The sequence below is a fragment of the Labeo rohita genome, unplaced genomic scaffold (genome assembly GCF_022985175.1).
Source record: "Labeo rohita strain BAU-BD-2019 unplaced genomic scaffold, IGBB_LRoh.1.0 scaffold_280, whole genome shotgun sequence".
Classification (NCBI taxonomy): Eukaryota; Metazoa; Chordata; class Actinopteri; order Cypriniformes; family Cyprinidae; genus Labeo; species Labeo rohita.
In genome coordinates this window covers 18,978-40,872 of record NW_026129100.1, presented here as the reverse complement: position 1 = coordinate 40,872, position 21,895 = coordinate 18,978, and the positions used below count along the sequence as shown (strand labels likewise).

The window sequence follows — 21,895 nt, the reverse complement described above, 5'->3', positions numbered from 1 at the left end:
AAAAGTTATTACAAAAAGGAGGTTAATTTTGGACATGCAATTGCCTTTTCTACCAGTAGGGGTAAATTGGAAGGTTGTGAAAAATGTCCACTGTCCCCCTTTATTGATTGACACTGGTCTCATGTCTCTATCTACCTGCTGACAAAAGTTATTACAAAAAGGAGGTTAATTTTGGGCATGCAATTCCCTTTTCTACCAGTAGGGGTAAATTGGAAGGTTGTGAAAAATGTCCACTATCCCCCTCTATTGATTAACACTGGTCTCATGTTTCTATGATCCTGCTGATGAAAATTATTTGAAAAAGAATGTTAATTTTGGACATGCAATTCCCTAATCAGCCAGTAGGGGTAAAAAAAAGAGGTTGTGAAAAATATTCACTGTCCCCTTCTATTGACTGACACTGGTCTCATGTCTATAGGCCCTTTAACAAAGAAGCTATTACAAAAACACCGCCCACTGAGCTACAGCAAAAAAACGAAGAAAACTTGCACTTTCCCCACGGTCCCTTACTGAACGCTCCGCTGAGAGCGAGCTCTCCCGGCTTCATGCACATTGCGACGGCTTGTGCGGGGCAGTGCTCATTATATAGAGCGAAAATACTGAAAATGAAGGCTGTGAAACATGATCAGCTTTGCCCTTTTGGCGGTCACACCGTTTAGACTTTTTAGGGCAAGTCGTTTTAAAGTTATTGGCGTTTATCGCTGAATGTGTCAGGAATATCGAAAACAAAACCAACTTAACCCCGCTATGGAATATCTGGTAATGTGAGACGTTCACAGATCGAATCTTGCACCTCCCGATCTGCTCTCACACAAATCGGGGCCGCCCCGATCATATCAAATATGTTTGATATTCAGGATTTTAAATCGGGATTGAGGGGCGGATCCACCGGGGTGGCACGGGGTGACAACTGCCACCCTAAGAAAAAGCTGTGCCACCCCACCTGCCACCCCAGAATTATCACAGAATAAAATATAAATGTAAGCAGTGTTTCATGTGCTACTTTTCAGCCGCAGCGATGACAGCGTAACGCAAAATAATGGCAAAAACACGTCTTTCAATAAAACGTGCACGATAGTTGCACGCGCACGCAGCGCGCCCAGTGTATTCGACTTCATTAACAAATGACTCTTATGAACCAGTTCGTTTTGAGTCAAAAACACAAAGCGCGGCCCAGTTCACTAACGAATTGTTTTACATTTGTTCGTGAATCAGACAATTACTGCTTCTCGGCTAACTCTGAAGTCCTCTGAAACATCTAATCCCGTCCGGATATGTCTGAGATTCATCGTGTAATTGTTTGATGATCCGATTCTCTGACCGCTGGCACCACGTTTATCATGGATATAGGCCTTTTTGCCGTGTCCGACGAAACAATAATAGCATGAAATCAATAAGAAGATGCCGATCACGGAAACTAAAAGCAGAGTTATGTAAGCATCTGGTCGTATTGCAGTTTTCTCGATTGTTACCACAATGTAACTGATGTCAGTTGGCTGATATTCCCAAACCATTTTTTCAGTACTCAAACAAAGACATTTCTCGAAAAGTTTAACAATAAGTAAGTTAAGTTAAAGTAGCAAAACTGATGACACACCAGTCAGAATCTCTGCATCCAACAACGGAGACAGGAGAGAAATGAACGAATCATTCACATGGGTATTATACTTACACATACAGTATAATTATAGTACAGTACTAGTACATTGGATGATGGAAATTTCACTATTTTGTATGTACAGTAAACTGTAGTACATTGTACACCTTCAGACGTGTGACTGTCAAATTTTATTTGTAACCATTTTTTTATGTGTAGCCTCCTGCATTTTTGCAGAACTGAGAAATTACTAATTAGAGATATAGTCTTGTGTCAGGAGACCAAATAGTACTGTATACTCTCATGACATTTAGCCAAATGTGCAGAGGATGCTGAATTTAATTTTTAATTATTTATTTATTTTTTTACTGTAATGTATTGTTATGCATACCAAGTTCATATACAGTTCTTTGTTATTTGAACTTTTCCAGTGCTTTTCATCTGCTGCAAGATTACTTTACAGGGTAAAATGAAAAGGTTTTTCCCCAAAAGTTAATAGCTGAATTAACTATCTGTAATTTAATTTATGTTGTATAGTGTAATAGACATTGAGTTGCAAAATAATTCACTGGATCCTATCTGTCACTAATTCGAAATTATAGGCACAATACAAAACTATAGCTCGTTTATCACTCGTTCTTTATCAATATTTAAAAAAAAATGAAAAGAAATAAAGAAAGAAAAAAATGCTTGACGTCCCTTTAACCACAGCAATATTCCTACTCAAATAAAATTAATACAAGATTTTTTAACTACTACACATACAGACGTTTTACAAAGTAAACACCTTATTTAATGGACTTAGAATTGTTATTAGAAAAAAAAATCCATTCAAACGAATGTAGCCTAAACAAAACAATCTGGGCGTGGTCTGTGAGAGGCGACTTGAAAACGCATTAAACTGTCCTTAAACAGCGTCTGATACATTGGAATAGCGAAAGAGAAAACAACAGTCCAATAATGATACAAACATTCACAAATAATGTGGAAAGCTTTGAAATCTGTTCCGTCGAAAATTCCATGTGACGAATCTGTGGCCGTCCAACATCTGCTGGAATCTCAGGTAAAACTATTTGCGTGCACGCGCATGTCCCCAGATAACATGATCCCCAGTTGATCCATAACACCGGCTTAAGCGCACACAGTTTGCATTTGAGGATCCTTAGATCCTTCACTTATAAATGATAAGACTATTTGACAGACAGACAGACAGACAAACAAACGAACGCACGGGCATAGATATTAGACATGTCTTTCATGGAAAAAAAAAAAAAAAAATCCTGGGGAGAACTTTTATTGGAATTCCATTGTAATGTCACAGTACATTGTATCAAAAGCTCATGGAGACATATGATCAGGTAACAAGAGTCTTTAATCCAAATTAAAGCCAGCCTCACACTAGGATTTTTAGCCTGATTTTGCCCTCCCGAGAATCGGAGCAAAAATCTTGTCGAGCACCTTGATCGGTCCCGATGTTCGGCACGGATTATCTGGTAATGTGAGACGTTCACAGATCGAATCTTGCACCTCCTGATCTGCTCTCACACAAATCGGGGCCGCCCCGATCATATCAAACATGTTTGCTATCCAGGATTTTAAATCGGGATGATCACTGCAATGATTACATCAGTACTCTAACAACAGCCAATGCGCGACCGCAAAACAGCTGCTGTACGGTCCATTGGAAACTGCTTCTTATTTTTTTGTAGTAACACTGTCTGTATAATATGTTGAAAACATACCACAACCGCATGATGCAGTCAAAGCTCTGGGGTGAAATCATCTCAGTTTTCAACATGTGAGTGCATAAAGCTGCTAGCAAGCTAACTAACATGTGTAAACATTAGTTGCTGAAATGACGATCTTTTGCGAAAGATCACGTGAGGCGTTCCCTCCGGCACGATAATCTTAATAATATCTTGTAGTGTGTGATGTGCCACAATTTTCAAATCTTGTAATGTGTGCATGTTTAAGATTTCAAGGAAGATAATCTGCAAAGATTCTCCTTATGTGTGTGCGCTGCAACCAGATTTCATAATCGGTTAGGATTTTAAAAATCCTGTAGTGTGAGCCAGGCTTTAGGGAAACAGTCTACACAACACACTCAACGGACAGAAACAGAACAAATGAACTCAGGAAAAATAGGACTATAAATACTAAACCAAAGGAGGACTAATGGGCTAATTAACTGACAACAGATGAAGACAGACAGACAAGGGGCAAAAAAATAAAAAAATAAATAAATAAATAAAAGAACTTGGCAGCAGCTAAAAATTTTATACATTGGTAGGCTGACAGGTGTATAGGCTACATGACTTTACAAACATTTAACATTAAATAAATATCATTCAGTGTTTATTTCAATGTGCAGCAGCTTTTTTCCACATAGTCCCTTTTCACATAATTAAACTTTCTCTAATCCAATCAGTTACACTTCTTAATTAGGGTAATGAAATTAACATTTGACTTCTACTCAGTCAACAGCAAGAAAACAGAGGCTCACAAAATAATAAAATAAAATACAGGCTAATCTTGTTTGTGATTGCATTAAAATTATTTTTCTTACCCATGGCAGATAATTTTACTTGTTTTAGGTAAAATGCACTGATGCATTGAGTATTTTTATTTTATTTATCTTAAAATAAGATAAAAATACTCAGTAAGAAAACTTGTTTACAGCATGAATGAATGAATGAAGTATTTAAACATCACTTGTGACTGCCAGCAATAGATGCAACCCAGAAAAACTCTTGTATGGATTTTAGCCGATAGCTGATAGTTCCAGCAATTGACTGTCAGTACTGGTTAATCGACAAAACCGATCAATCAGTCGACCTCTTTTTTTCCATTACTTTTGGAACAGAAATCCAGAAGTACATCCAAGCTATTTCATCCTCAAAGAACTCCAAAGCTCTTAAAATGATAAACCTGTGCCACTATTTTAATTTATTTTGATCAATTTTAAGTGTATATTTTGTATATTATTTATAATTTATAACTTCTACTGTGCTTTCATTATCAATTTATTTAAATAGGTCCTTTTACACTTGCCATGAATTTAGGTTTTGATACCAATAAATAAAACTGAAAATGATTTTTAAAAAAGTGAATTCTTTTGCACTCAATATCGCTGAAGTTCATTTCCAAAATAAGAGTTTTAAAGCAGTTTCAAGCAGTTAAAGCAGTTTTAAAGAGTTTCAATTACGATATAGTAGGGTATATCTCTAGACAGTATCAAATGGAAGCCCCTCTTCTCGAGATGACACGTATTTGAATAAAAACAAACATATACATAACAAAGGCTACACACGCAAATGTTACATTTGAAATAATAAGGAAATGTACAAGCAATACACAGTTATGATGATCTACAGTATATTAAGTCTATGCCTGAGAATCTGGACAGCTCAGAATATAAGCCCATCACTGAAAATCTTAGAATGATTTTTCTTGGTTTTCTGTGATGTATAAACATATCATCTATTTTCTTAATGTCCTTTGGATAAAACCCTTGACACCCCATAACTACTACGTTGTTTTGTGAATATGTGATGATGTATGTCTTATCGAGTGATTGTTCTCTGGTAGTTTCACTCAAGACACCTGTTGTTGACTTCCTTTTGGGCCTTTTAAAACATTCAAGATGAATGGTTACAAGAGAGCTGCATACTGGAACTGACTTTGTTTGGTTTCCTCGAAGCTTTTTTTTTTTTTTGTACTTCCAACACTGCTACATTACATTACACTTCCATGCATTCACTTACCTTTACATCACTGATTCCTGACTGTTACATTCTACATTGTTTTTTCTGTTTTTGTTGTTGTTGTTGTTGTTTGTTATAGCATGATTTTAATAAATTTTGTATTCTACTTCTGGCTTTCTCGTGTCTGTTTTTATGTCATGTCCCTTTTGAGCCATTAGGCATAACAAATGGGGGATCATCCTCATCACAGTAGGATTCAATCAGTGTGAGGATGATTTGGAAATATTTGTTTGTTTATTTGCCCTGTGATTTTGACCCTTTGTCTGGTATTTGGATTACAATTGTGGATTACCCTTAATAAAGCTGTGTTTGGATCTTCAACCAAAGTCTTTGAGCAGTTTGTAACACAAATAAACTTTTATTTTCAAAATAATGTGTTATTTATTAGTTAACATTATTGTTCAAGTCATCCCGTGGGTCAGATTGAACATCTTTGTGGCCCGTATGTTTGACACAACTGATCAACATTGTAGGCAATATCTAGTGAATCCAAAATGATTCAGCACTCAATTTATGGAAATTTATGGACCATTACCTATAAAACAAAAAGTGAAAGACGACACACATGACAGTGTGATACTGCATGTCTCTGTGTCTTCAGTCTCTGTTGATTGTGTGACTGTGACGTCTCTGTAGCGGCTCCTTATTCACCATCAGCTGATCCTGAGGAAACTGGACTGACGTCTAAATACTGAGAGTCCTACAATAAAACACACAGACAGACACATACGAGTATGAGACATTACTGCTGTCACATCACATCAGCAGATCCATTTCAGAATAAACACAGTATATTCATATTACAGCCTGAGATATGAATGAACAACTGGTCATAGATTAATAACAGTGAATGATCAACAACTCTCTCTTTATCATTTACACAAAGACACTGTAAGAGATGAATATATATATATATATATATATATATATATATATATATATATATATATATAGATCATTACTGAATTAAACACTTTAAACTACAGAGACTAAAGTGGAGCTGAATTGTTATCTGATATTCTCCAAATTACACACATATGCGGGCGGTTACTGGCCATTTTAAAAGATTTAAATAATAATATACTCACAATAGTATATTGTGTCCAGTTTATAAAGTGGATCATCTCTCAGATCAGAGAGTAACTTCACTCCTGATTTTCCTAGTTTATTCCTAGACAGTCTTAGGTGTCTCAGGTGTGAGGGGTTTGATCTCAGAGCTGAAGCCAGAGCAGCACAACCTTCATCTGTGACTCCACAATCAACCAACCTGTAGAGAACAATGACACACTCTTCACTCTCTCAGGTTAGATCAGTTTAGCAGTGAATTCATTAGTAAAGACAAAGTACAAATCAATTAGTGATGAATCATTGGACTAAAATTGAAAATGTCAAAGAACAAAAAAAAAAGCAATTTTTTTTTTATCATTAAAGAAAAATAAATAATATTTTTTTATTGCACTGTCAATGTTTTTAACCAGATTGCTGTCTTATGTAGACATTCATACAAATCTGTTTAATCATATTATTCATTACACAGCTGATTTATACTGTTATTTTGATCTGTATTATTATGCATGATGATAATTTGGTGGATATTTGGTGGAAATTTTTGGATAATTTGGTGGAAATTCATTATGATGTAAAATTAACAGTCATCTAAGGGCACTCTACGACCATAGTCATCTTACCTAAGCGCAAAATGCTGCTTGTGAGAGTTTCAAAATACTACAAACAGTAATTACGTACAATTATGAACACGTGTTAATGTGTTTATTTTTGTTGACAGTGTTTCATTAGTATTTAATAATTATGAACAAAGCATTACAAAAAAATTATACCATCAATGAAACCACAAAGCTGACATGGAGGTATGTATAATTACAATATAAAGTCATTTTAAGTGTTATTGCAATTAATATTTTCTTAAAGGGGTCATCAGATGCCCATTTTCCACAAGTTGATACGAGTCTTCAGGGTCTTAATGAAAAGTCTATAATATACTTTGGTTAAAAATTCTCAATGGTAGTGTAAAACAACACCCTTTTTACCTTGTCAAAATGAGCTCTACAAAAAACATCCCATCCTGAGGGATTGGTCCATTAAATGTAAATGAGCTCTGCTTGCCCCATCCCTCTCTTCTCTCTGTGGAGTGACAAGCCTGTTTAGCCGCATTTAGCCACATTTAGCCGCTAAACTTGCTAACTATCATGTTATTAGGAAAAGCGATTGCAAAGATTCATAAAAAAAACCCTTATACTCACTTCTGCTGTAAGTGAAGCTGGATCACGAATGATTTGCACAAACGTTTCTCTCATATATGCAATCTCACAGTCTAAAGCATCTGTCATTGCAAATCAACACACGCTGTCGTGAATAATTAGGTGAAGCGTCTTGTCATAGGATAAGAACACGCAGCCTCATGAATAATTATGAGACACCAATGCATAATCAAAGTACTATAGTCCGTTGCCACGTCACAAACTGTGACATCAACGCAATCTAGATTTTAAACCGGAAGATGAAAATAGCGCAAAAAAGCTCAAGAATAACCAGTTTTCTCCAACAATTAAAATCAACGGATGTTAACAACAAACACCTCTGCTAAAATCTCAGAAAAAGTAAAAATGATGATATTCAATGCATTTTTCTATGAGCAATTATAAGGTTACCAAGCTTAGCTTAATACCATAGCCTGTCGCCAATTACAACTAAAAATTGCAAGTACAATTTTGGTTGTATTATTTGTGTCCCCTTCAAAAATTGCACCTTGAGAAATGTTGTTTATTGTCCCGCCCTACTGTTAGATGAAATTTATGTCCTTGTGTACTCTGGTTGGTCACCTCAAAAGCCCATTGTCCTTACTCTCCCATTTATCTGACTAGTTTTCTTTAGTAATTTTGTCTGCTAACAGTCAAGCCTTTGGTAACAAGATGGGCTATTAGCACTTAGTGTAAACAGACAATCGTTTTGCTAATGCAAAAACAGGTTTAACATGAACACAGAAGTCCACACATGTACAAACAAAATCACAAAATGTTTTACTTTCTGTATCTTAATTTGACAGTTGTTTCATCCAATCAGTAGTAAGTATTCCATTCACAAAAAACATCTAATGTTTACATTTTCTCTGACTTGTCATTGTGTTTTCTGACCTTTTTGAGTGATTTGTTTTTCCCTTCACAAATACTGTACAGTGCATCATATATAATCTTACCACAGTATCTCCAGTTTACATTGAGGATTTTGTAGAACACGAGAGAGCAGATTCACAGAATTTCCTATTTTATTTCCAGACAGACCGAGGTGTCTCAGATGTGAGGGGTTTGATCTCAGAGCTGAAGCCAGAGCAGCACAACCTTCATCTGTGATGCCACAATAACTCAACCTGTAGAGAACAATGACACACTCTTCACTCTCTCAGATCAGATTACATGAAGCTAAAAGAGTAGCATAGCTCGAGAGCTAGCTGATTTGAATTTGATAACTTGTCATATTAATGTTCATATTTGTAAGATGAAATTTACACTCAAAGCTGTGATGTGGAAAGCTTCAAATCTTAGGGCTATGACTTTTGCTACTCTTTTTGTGATATTCCTGTTTCAAAACACACTTGTGCACTTGTAAATGCAGATGCTTGAGAGCAGAACTGAGGGCGGGGCTGAGGTGGGAAAGAAGTCATTTTATTGGTCGATGCCTGATCAGTTTTATACAGTAAAGCTCCTTCTCTATATGTAATTCCTGTTCATACACTGTAAAAAAAAAAAAAAATAGTTGTTTCAACTTAAAATAATTTGTTACCCTGCTGACTTAATTTTTTTTGTTTAGTCAATTAAAATAGTTGTCACTTAAATTAACATTAAGTAACTTAAAATTTCATGCTGACTAAACTAAAAATGTTAAGTCAGCAGAGTAACAAATTATATTAAAGGGGTCCTATTATCCTTCTTCACTTTTTGAATTTTAGTCAGTGTGTGGTGTGTATGGGCATAAAAAAGATCTACAAAGGTACAAATCTCAAAGTCCACTCCAAAGGGAGATACAGTGCTCTCCACTAATATTGGCACCCTTGGTAAATATGAGCAAAGGTGGCTGGGAAAATAAATCTGCATTGTTCATCCTTTTAATCTTTCATTAAAAAAAAAAAAAAAAAAAAAAAAAAAACAATATTCTAACCTATCATTGAAGTAAAACAATGGAAAGCAGGGGGAAAATCTTATTATGAAATAAACGTTTTTTTTTTTTCTAGTTGTTGTTGTGTTGACCACAATTATTGGCACCCAATTATTGCAACGTCCTTTATTCAAGATAACAGCTCTGAGTTTTCTCCTTTAATGCCTGAAGAGTTTGGAGAACACCTGACAAGAGATCAGAGACCATTCCTTCATACAAAAACTCTTCACATCTTTCAATTTCCCAGCTCCATGCTGGTGCTTCTTCTCTTCAGTTCACCTCACGTATTTTCTATAGGGTTCAGGTCAGGCAATGAAGCCCATGGCAGAAGATTAATTTTATGCTCAGTGACACATTTTGTGTTGATTTTGATGTTTGATTTGGATTATTGTCTTGATTGAAGATCCAACCACAGCTCATTATAGAACTTCTAACAGATGCATTCAGATTTAGATTTTTTTATCTGTTGGTATTTACTAGAATCCATGATGCCATGTATCTGAACAAGATGTCCAGGACGTCTGGCAGGAAAATAAGCCCACAACATTAAAGATCCAGCAGTATATTTAACCGTGGATGTGGGCTACTTTTTGTACCAAACCTATCTGGTGGGTTTGCTGCCAGAAAGCTCTTTTTTTAGTTTCAACTGACCACAGAAGCCATTCCCATTTGAAGTTCAAGTCGTGTCTGACAACTCAATATGCTGGAGTTTTTGGATGAGCAAGGAGGATTTTTCTTAAAACCCTCCTGAACAACATGTGGTGATGTAGGGGCTGTTAGTTTTTTTTTTTTTTATAGACTTTTGACCCCAAGTTTCAACTAATCTCTGCAATTCTCCAGCTGTGATACTTGGAGAGTCTTTGGACACTTAAACTCTCCTCCTCACCATGCATTAGGACGATATAGACACACGTCCTTTTCCAGGCAGATTTGTAACAACTTTAGTTGTTTGGAATTTTTAATTATTGTCCTAATGATGGAAATTGGGATTTTCAATGCTTCAGCTCTTTTCTTACAGCCACTTTCTATTTTGTGAAGCTCAACAATCTTGTTCTGCACATCAGAACTATATTATTTGGTTTTATTCCTTGTGATGGATGTTTAAGGGAATTTGGCCTTTGTGCTCCTCATATTTATAATCCTGTGAAACAGGAAGTCATGGCTGGACAATATCATAATCCTAGGCATTCTAGTGTGCTAAATAAATGCAATTATGAATGGGAATATACTTCAGAGATATTTTACTCATTATAATTTCTAAGGGTGCCAATAATTGTGCCCATCATGCATTGGAGAAAAACATTTATTTCATAACGGCAGTTTCCCCCCCACTTTTAATTGTTTTACTTCAATGAAAGGTTAGCATTTTGTGATTTTTTTATGTAAGATCAAAAAGATAAACAAAGCAGATGTATTTTCTTAGGCATCTTTGCTCTTATCTACCAAGGGTGCCAATATTATTAGAGGACAATGTATTTAGTTTTTAAACTAATCCTTTTTCAAGAACTATAACGAACAGCTTCTTTGGACTACAGCTTTTTTATTCAAGATGTTGTGATGTCACAACGTGGCCCATTAGAATATTATTAAAATAAATCCTGCCCACGGAAATTCGATTGGTTGGGGGGTGGGCAGGGACGAGGTGGGGGATTAGCCTAACTTTAGCGATGCAGCGTGGAGAGACGCTTCTGGGATGTTTCAACAAGCCACAGGTGCCTGGTATAAACATATGCATTGACTAGAGTGGCTGCGATCTGCTCCGGTGGCCGTGTCGGAGCCACGCCACAGACGTGTACAGTGTGTGGTAACACATTTATTCATCATACAGTGTAGATAGCTTCACTTATAACACAAGTGCTTTTTTTTTAAATGCATAAACTTGCACTACACTATGCTAGGCTAATCAGCGTTGATGTTCTTTGATAATATTAATGTTCTTTGCTTGTTTTCTGTAGCTGCTTTTTTTTCGAATAACTAAGGAAATGTAAACATTATACTGTAATTAGTAACTTACAGTGTTTTTATTCAATTGTTGTCATGTTAAATACAAATCAGTCATATTAAAAACATTAGGCTGCTTTTAAGCTTATGCTAGAGCCAGTTTCAGGCAAAGAAACTAAGTATGTAAATAAATAAATTAGCATGATAATATTATGTATCAAAGATCTCGCAGGCTGACGATAGTACCCAACACTACTGTAGCGTCAACTATACCTTAATATATCCTTAACTTATAATGGAGCAGACGGAACTTGCTGCTTTGGCAAGGGACATGGCAGTGCTGAAACACTGTCTAAGCTGTTCGCCAACTGCAACGCAGTGGGACAGCTAACCAGTCACAGCACATTTCATTTTTCGGAAGGCGGGCCTTCATCAAACCTGGAACTAATCGAGCCATTTGTGCCAGGCTGTGGAGAAAGGTATCATAATAATGTAAATTATGTGAAAAATATGTTTTCGAACTACAAAGCATGAGAGCATGTTCTAGTAAACCCCCAAAACAAAAACAAGACTTTGTAAAAGAGCATAATAGGACCCCTTTAAGTTGAAACTACTTTTTGAAAGATTTTTTTTTTTTTTTTTTTTTTTACAGTGTAGACAAATCGTATTTATCAACACTTCCTGGTTCTTATGGCAAAAATAAAAATAAATACTTTTTTCAATTAACATAAAATAAATAATAAATAGATAAATGTAAAACTGATTCAGCAAGATCTTCAGTGAACCAAGATGTATTTCTTCACTATACCCTACAGATGAGACATTATAATACTACACTGTGAAATATTAAGATTATTAAATGTAAAATAGTGATTGACATTTGGACTCCTATCCAAGTTTCTGTATTAAATTTATTTTGCATTTCGGTCTATAAAAATCTGAAGAGTACCTGCCCGAAGGCCTACCAGGGACTTTGAAATTTTGCAAACACGGCACACCCTTCTTAATACCAAATACTATTAAATTTATACAAAATGTTATTTACTGAACAATAATATTGTGGCACTGAGGCTGGTTGCTCCTCGTTATAAATGTGTTCACTTTTATTATCTGCTAAGGAGGAAGGCGTCTGGGGTGAACAGTTTAGGGGAGGGGCCAGGTGCACAGAAAAAGTAAGAGTGCATTGGTCAATTCAGAGGGGAAGGAAAGAGAAAAGGGAGCTGGAAAAGAGCTCATGGAGAAACAGAAAGATCAAAAAGCCTCCGCGTTTTCTTGTGTTTTTGAGAAGTTAGGATGCCTCCTGATACCCATGCTTTAGGTTGTAAGTTCAGGAAATAAAAAAAAGCCATTGGCTGCTTGTTGAACTGGATCTCCGTCTAGGCAATTCAGTCAAATGTTTAAAGGCAGCACTGATATTCAGCAATAAATAAATTCCATAAAATATAACGTGATGAGATTTGGCTCTCAGCCAAAACCATTTGCTCTGGAACAAATAATATATTAATGAGATCAAAAACAGTATTACTTACAAAATTACAGTGGATTTGGGCATCTGCCATGACACTCACTGTAAGAAATACTGCAAGCGAAGTGGATGGGAAGACTTTTTAGCCAATCAAACTCAAGGACCAGAAAGAACTACTCTATAGATATTGATTACTGTCTGTGTGTACACATTGAAAGATTCAGCTTTTCACATCAGAAGTTTGAGTGTAAATTTTAACTTTCAACAAATATGAATATTACTATGACTAGTTCTCTAATTTAAAATTAGCTAGCTCTCGAGTTTTGCTATTTGCTTACCTTCATAAATTTACCAGTGAATCCATTAGTAAAGAGGAAGTACAAACTTAAAGCACAAATCAACATGTTTGATGGATCACTGGATTAAGGTCCGAAAAGAACACAAAGAACACAAAAAACACAAAACATGATCATCATCTCAAGTCTCATTAAAGCAAGACAAATTTTACCTCATTGCACTGCATTGTCTGCATTTGTTATTGAAAAAACTTTTCTCATACAAAATCTGTTTTAAATAAGTGACACTACTCATTACCAGATTTTTTTTTAGATCTGTACTCAAGCTCATGTATGCAGCAGTGATTTGTGCATTTTAGACAATTAAAACAATATTTTAAAGAATCACTGACTGTGTTGAGCTTGAATCTGTTTAAAGTCAAGAGACTGAAATCTTAATTTTGTGTAAAAGTGTGTATTTCAGTGTGACTCTCAGTCCTGCAGTATCATGTTACTGAGGAGCAGCTCATGTGTTCAATCATTTACAGCTCAATCGGCTGAACTCACGAGCAGGAAGAGACTCAATACTTCAAATTTACTTTACACTGTGTTTCAGTGACAGCACTACACTAGGGCTACGGGGTGGCTATAGCCCAATCAGAATTCTGAATAGCCCCGGTTTAGCCCCCCTAAGCAGTGGAGATGGAAGCTGTCCTGTGCTGTTTGCTAGGGATGGGACAATGCATTGATTCATGGATCGATTCTGAGATATTCCGAATGCATCGCCATTCTCTTTGGAATCGATTCTGAGATTACATTTTAACAGCAGATGGCGCTCTAATCTAGTTTTTATCCAGACACTCAAATGTTCAAGAAGAGTGCTGAAGAGAACTTGTGCATTCGGCTGAGTCATGTAATTTCACCTCGGCTCAGAATGTTTTTATGACGTGAGATTATTGTAAACACAGCCCACTGTGAACCTTGTGCCTTGTAATTTGCTTCAACCTTTTCAAATTGTATAAATGATTATTTTAGGTTCAAGTGCATGTAAGGATTTGGAAACAAGCAGAGCACGGCTGTTTCTAAAGCAAGCAGTGCCATCTGCTATTTAAAAAAAAGCTCAGAATCGATTTGAGAAAGCATCGCGATGTGTTCGGAAAATCTTGAATCGATGCTGAATCATTTCTCGTTGCAATGATTTATCGTCCCATCCCTACTGTTCGCACATATCTGTCACACAGAAACCTCCGCATCATTTGAGTGCAGTTTCCTGCATTAGGCTACATTTAATCCATTATATAACATATATCTATGGAAATTGTGGTGAATGCTTCTTCCGACGGAGCTTCACAGGCTTTTGGCTGCTTTATTGTTTACTAACCACTAGACTGCACTGTTTTCGACACTCTCAAAGCTTTGAATCTTTTCCCAAAACAGTCAGAGGAAAGTCTCTGTGCTTCACGAGGCATCATTCGTCTGTCACTCCTGTCAACTGTTGAATGAAGTAATGTCACGTCCCGCTTGTTTACTTTGATCCGGAAGACGCTCCCACTTTTGACGCAAGGCCTCATGGGGCGTAGGAAAATTGTGGATAGATATTAAACAGTTCATGCATACCGCAATGTTAGTTTAAAAGTTTAACCTATATAAATATACGCTGTTAGACACATATCCAGTTGTTTGTGCAAAGAGTGAAAGCTAAAGCGCACTTTACAGGACATGGAGGTGCCAGCGCAATCACTTGCATTAGAAACATATGAAAACTCCACTTCCAGAACAACAATTTACAAATAATTTATTCACACCATTGTCATCCAGGATGTTCTTAGTCTCAGTCGTAAAGAAATTGTGTTTTGAGGAAAATTCAGCATTTTTCTCCATATAATAAACTGATATGGTGCCCCGATTCTGAACTTCCAAAATGCAGTTTAAATGCAGCTTTAAGCAATCCCAAATGCGGTTGTAAACAATCCCAGCCGAGGAAGAAGGGTCTTATCTAGCGCAACTATCGGTTATTTTAATAAAAATAATACAGTTTATATACTTTTTAATGCCAACCACTGTTTTTGTTCCGGTTCATGACAGTTAGGGTATGTCGAAAAACTCCCATCTCATGTTCTCCCTCAAATTCGAAATTGTCCTATATCGCTGTTTTAACTTTTTTGTTAAGGGTGTTTGATCTTTACATGTTTGCTTTGCAAAGACTGTGTCGGTACTTCTGCAACGATGTAGGATGATTTTGAAATGATTTTGAAGTTGATGGAGAAAATACGATTGGAGTTTTTCAACATACCCTAACTGTCTTGAACCAGAATACACAGAGTTCAGGGAGAGAAAGACAAGATGAGCATTTGAGAATAAAAAGTATTTAAATTGTATTTTTTTTTATGAAACTAATCGATCGTTTTACTAGATAAGACCCTTCTTCCTCAGCTGGGATCGTCTACAACCACATTTGGGATCGTTTGAAGCCGCATTTAAACTGCATTTTGGAAGTTTAAAATCAGGGCACTATTTCAGTCCGTTATATGGAGAAAAATGCAGAATTTTTTCCTCAAAAAACAATTTCTTTACAACTGAAGAAAGAAAGACATAGACATCTTGGATCACAAGGGGGTGAGTACATTATATGTGAATCTTTGTTTTGGAAGTGGACTTCTTTAAAATATGCCATCTTTTGTGCTTATAAAGGTAAGAGTCTTTCTTTTCTTCTTCTTTGGTCCCTAGCTGGCGGTCGGCGGGGAGGGTCGTCCTCGAAGCCAATACACTGCTGTGGGTGCCGCAGGGGTACCGATTTCACCAACGATTTTCTTCCAAGCCTGTCGATCCGTGGCTACAGTTTTCGCTTGCTCGAAGTTGAGACGACGTGATTTAAGGTCGTGTTCGATCTGTTTGACCCATATCTTCTTCGGCGCGTCGCGTCTAATCCTCCAGTGGTCAGGGCACTGCCGCCATAGCAGACGATGCGGCAATCGATGATCGCTCATGCGGCAAACATGGCCAAACCATCGCAATTGCCGTCTCTGAATTTGTTCGTCAATTGATGGTTGATCATGGCATCGGTGGCGTATCTTGTTGTTACTAATGCGGTCACGCAAGGAGACTTGGAGGATTTGTCGCAGGCATCGCATTTGAAATACCTCGAGCTTGTTGAGGTCTTGCTTGAGAATAACCCAGGCTTCAGATCCATAGAGGAGAATTGGGAGTATCATCGATCGATACAGGCGGATCTTCGTAGAAAGAATGACGTTAGATTTCCTCCAGACGCACCGTCGGAGGTAGGCGAAAGCAGCCGTCGCTTGTCCGATTCTTGAGTGAATGTCCGCCGTCGCTGCAATTTTCTTCTCTTGGATCAATGAGCCGAGGCACTTAAATTTTTGCACTTGTTCCAGCTGCACATCTTCAAGATATACAATTGCTGGTGATCCATCGGTTGTCATGACCTTAGTCTTTTCGGCACTGATCTTGAGGCCATAGGGTCGAGCATGGCGGGCGATGTCATAGAGGATGTCCGTGGCTTCGGCATCATCCTACGCAAAGATGGAGCTGTCGTCGGCGAACATGAGGTCTGTTACGAATTGGTCATCTGCGAATTGAACCCCGCGGCGACCATTGAATGCTCTGCGCATGATCGCGTCAATAATGATGTTAAAAAGCAGCGGGGACGCTACATCACCTTGCCTGACGCCAGTTTTGATCTCGAATTCATCGGAGAGGTAAGAGTAATACATTATTCATAACTGTAAAGCGTCTACTTTAATTTATGTGCACTTAAAATATTAACAAAACATTTTGCTTTTGTAAAATAAAGAAAACAAAGAGGATGTGCACTTTCTGCCGTCTCCGTCTTGAAAAGGAGCGCTTCACAATTATAAACCGAAACTTAGCAAATAGCCTACTTGGCTTGCCTTACAGACAAGATATATATATATATCTATAGAATGCTTTGAATTACTATTTCAAAACAAAATTATTTTAATCGAAAACAAAATTTCTTTCATTATGCAATCCGTAAAGATGCATTTATCTCTAAAGGCGTGTCCAATGAGGAAATTGCATGTCAGGATCAATAACTTTATCTTTGCTACACTGATTCAGAAAACATATAGTTTTTTAATAAATAATTTAAACATCTCTTTACTATTTTATCTCAACACATTCTTAGTAATTACTTTTGCTGGTGCTTTGTGGCAAGCTTTAGCCTATGCATGCGCTTGACTGCTTAACTCTTCAAACTGCACTGAAGGCACTTGCGCTTGCTGCTGCCCTTCGGGCTCAGGCTGAAATGCAGGGCTCTGGATGAACAAGCCTATTATTTCACCAAACAGGCTACAGTTTAAAACTATACTTCTGTTAAATGTGATGTGTACCATTGCTGCTTTTATTAAAAAAAAAAAAAAAAAAGACGACAATTTCGTCATGAAGTAACTTTGACATCATGAATCTCAATTATTTTCTTAGCACGCCCATATATTGGTCTAGCCCCCCTTAGAGAAAAAGCCCCCAGTAGAGAAAAGAAATTCTGGCGCCGTGCCTGTTGTGTTTCATGTGTGAGTCAAATATGATCTTACCACAGTATCTCCAGTTTACAGTGAGGATCCTCCAGTACAGCAGACAGCAGCCTGACTCCAGAATCTCCTAGTTTATTCTCAGACAGATTCAGTTGTCTCAGGTGTGAGGGGTTTGATCTCAGAGCTGAAGCCAGAGCAGCACAACCTTCATCTGTGATGCCACAATTTATCAACCTGTAGAGAACAATGATACACTCTTCACTCTGTCAGATCAGATCAGATCAGATCAATCTAGCAGTGAATCCAATATTAAAAATAAAGTACTAACTTAAAACACAAATCAACATGTTTGATGAATCATTGAACTGAGAACAAAAACATGAGCCTCATTTAAGAAAGATAAATAATGCTTTGTTGCACAATGTCAGCAGTTTAAAAATTACAATTACTCCTCTTTTGTAAAGACATTTTTAATTATTGACAAACCCAAATAATTTATTCATATGCCACTTCTCTGATCTGAATCTTACAGTTTCACTGATTTGATATAAAACTACTGACCACTAAACTCTGGACAACATCTGCAGCTCTGAAGATTTATTTTAACTTTGATTTTCTTAATGTTTTAACAGTTGAAGTGATCGTTCTCATTGATACTTACTGAACTGATCTGGATTCTTTAATCACAGGCAGCATCTTATGAAGAACTTTCAGTTTTTTGGTTTTATTTTTTCACAAACAAATTTATTAAAATCAAACTCATCCAGCTTTTTCTCTGATGTCAACAACACAAAAACTACAGCTGACCACTGAGATGAAGAGATTTTGGCTTCCTTTATTCTTCCAGATTTCAGATACTGTTGTATTTCCTCCACTAGTGAATGATCACCCAGTTCATTCAGACAGTGAAACAGATTGATGGATTTCTCTGGAGAGTCAATGGTCCTGATCTTCTTCTTGATGTACTCAACTGTTTTCTCATTGCTGTCAGAGCTGCTTCTTGTCTGTTTCATTAGTCTTTGTAGGAGAATCTGATGAGACTCCACTGACAAACCCAGAAGGAACCGCAGGAAAAGATCCAGATGTCCATTTTTACTCTGTAGAGCCTCATCCACAGCTCTCTGATGCAGCTCAGATAATGAGACATGTTTTGATGAACTGAGTTGAAACCAGTCCTTCACTTTAGACCATAAACTCTGTTTGGTGATTTGGTCAAACACATTTATGTTGTTGTTTGTCCAGGAGAGGTGCACATATAGAGCTGCTAGATGTTCCTGAATGCTCAGATGAACAAAGCAGAAGACTTTCCCCTGATACAAGCCACACTCCTCTCTGAAGATCTGAGTGCACAACCCTGAGTACACTGATGCTTCTGTCACATCAATGCCACACTCTCTCAGGTCTTCCTCATAGAAGATCAGGTTACCTTTCACAAGCTGCTGAAAAGCCACTTTCCCCAGTTTGAGGATCATGTCTTCATCTGTCACCTTCTTCTCATAGTCCTTCTCACATTTGATGTTGGTCTGAAGGATCAGGAAGTGTGTGTACATTTGAGTGAGAGTCTTGGGAATCTCTCCACTTTCTGCTTGACTCAACATCTTCTCTAAAACAGCGGCTGAGATCCAGCAGAACACTGGGATGTGGCACATGATGTAGAGGCTCCTTGATGACTTCAGGTGTGAGATGATCCTGTTGGCCAGACTCTGATCACTGATTCTCTTCCTGAAGTATTCCTCCTTCTGTGGCTCATTAAATCCTCGTACCTCTGTCACTCGATGGACACACTCAGAGGGGACGAGATCAGCTGCTGCTGGTCTGGAGGTGATCCAGATGAGAGCAGAGGGAAGCAGATTCCCCACAATCAGGTTCGTCAGCAGCACATCTACTGAAGCCGATTCACTTACATCACACAACCTCACATCGCTCTGAAAATCCAGAGACAGACGACACTCATCCAGACCATCAAAGATGAACAACACTTTATATTCATCAATGGATATTTCCATTTCTTTAGTTTCAGGGAAAAAGACATGAAGAAGATCTGAAAGACTGAGTGTTTTGTCCTTCATCAAGTTGATTTCTCTGAAAGGAAGTGGAAATATGAGCTGGACGTCCTGATTCTCTTTCCCTTCAGCCCAGTCCAGGATGAACTTCTGCACAGAGACTGTTTTTCCAATGCCAGCGACTCCCTTTGTCAGCACAGTTCTGATGGCTTTGTCTTGTCCAGGTAAAGGTCTAAAGATGTCATTGCATTTGATGGCTGTGTCCTCTGTTGCTGTTCTCCTGGATTGTGTCTCAATCTGTCTCACCTCATGCTCATTACTGATCTCTCCACTCTGACTCTCTGTGATGTAGAGCTCTGTGTAGATCTCATTCAGGAGTGTTGGGTTTCCCTGCGTCACTGTTCCCTCATACAGACGCTCAAACTTCTTCATCAGATTTGATCTAAATGTGTTGAGGACTTCATGGCTGTAAAATTAAAATGCTACATTATTAAATAAGCTAAGGTAATGTATTCTGTATCATAATCAAATAATCTTTAATCAAAGATCAGTCTTTATATGATCACTCTTATAATCTAATGGTTGATTCACAGACACGTCACTCATAGACACACAGCCGGACTCTGATCTCTTCTGCTGAACTGAACTATAACAGAGAGAGATTAAAATGAATACTTTGTTTATTTAACAAAGTACATCTACATCCTTTTTTAAACAATCACTTTAAAGAACACTTCAGGATCTTTTGATTTACACTATTTTATTACAAAAGATGTTAAACAGAACTGAGTGTTTTTACAAAGGCGTCTTTCTGTGTAACACTATACATTTAAAAATATAAAACGAAGATAAGAAATATATTTTAGCAATATATTTTAGCAATGTTTCAAAGAAGAATTTCAAATATATTGTAAAAAATATACTATATATATTATTTTGATAACATAAAATTACATACTAGAATAATATTTATTTAAAAATATTACCTGAGGTCAGTCTTTGTATCACCACTCTTAAACATTATTGGATTTTTCATAGACGTGTCCCTACTCATAGACACACAGCTGGACTCTGGTTCTGATCTCTTCTGCTGAAATGAACTATAACAGAGAGAGATTAAAGTGAATCATTTGAATTACCATATTTAACTAAGTACATCTATATATACAGTAATCAACATATGAAGTGGAAAAAAAAAGTTAATCAAAGCTGGATGCATTGTTTTGGTTTTGGGACAACTTTGATGAAAGCTGTTTTGAGCCACTTTAAAATGTTGATTACTATATTTTTTAAATAATCACTTTAAAAAGCAAATCAGGATCATTTCACTTACACTATTTTATTACAAAAGATGTTAAATAGAACTAAGTGCTTTCACAAATGCATCTCTTCATGTAACACAATATATGTTAAAACATCAGATAAAAATAAAAAATATCTTCTAGCAATGTGCAAGAATAATTTCTCATATATTGTAGAAAATACTATATACACTATTTAGATATTATAAAATGACATGCTATAATAATATTTATTTAAAAAAAAAAAATGTACCTGAGGTCAGTCTTTGTATCTCCACTCTTAAACATTATTGGATTTTTCATAGACGAGTCCCTCATCATAGACACACAGCTGGGCTCTGGTTCTGATCCCTTCTGCTGAGCTGAACTATAACATAAAGAGATTAAAATGAATCCTCTGAATTACCATATTTAACAAAGTACATCTTCATATATTTTTTATAACAATCACAAGAGCACTTCAGGATCTTTTGATTTACACTATTTTATTACAAAAGATGTTAAACAGAACTGAGTGTTTTTACAAATGTGTCTTTCTGTGTAACACTATATATTTAAAAATATAAAACAAAGATAAAAAAAAAATCTTTTAGCAATGTACAAGAAGAATTTCCTATATATTGTAAAAAAAAATAAATAATAATAATAATAATAATAATTATATATATATAGATATATAGATATAATATAGATATAGATATATATAGATATATTATTTTGATAACACAAAATTACATACTAGAATAATTTAAAAATGTACCTGAGGTCAGTCTTTGTATCTCCACTCTTAAACATTATTGGATTTTTCACAGACGTGTCCCTCCTCACAGACACACAGCTGGACTCTGGTTCTGATCTCTTCTGCTGA

At 36.6% G+C, this 21,895-nt stretch overlaps 2 protein-coding genes across 2 annotated transcripts in view; both read right to left on the bottom strand.

Annotated features, from left to right (window-relative positions):
- LOC127160037 (protein NLRC3) overlaps nt 1-21,895 on the bottom strand; it is a 60,118-nt gene that overhangs the window by 36,786 nt on the left and 1,437 nt on the right. The gene's annotated exons all lie outside the window — the stretch shown is intronic.
- Nucleotides 5,462-21,872, bottom strand: LOC127160036 (NACHT, LRR and PYD domains-containing protein 3-like). Its single transcript, XM_051102714.1, is given in 9 exon segments — nt 5,462-6,061; nt 6,450-6,628; nt 8,576-8,746; nt 17,784-17,957; nt 18,385-18,452; nt 18,455-20,192; nt 20,713-20,826; nt 21,281-21,394; nt 21,788-21,872. Coding segments are annotated over 9 exon segments (2,595 nt in total). The 5' UTR covers nt 21,823-21,872; the 3' UTR covers nt 5,462-6,059.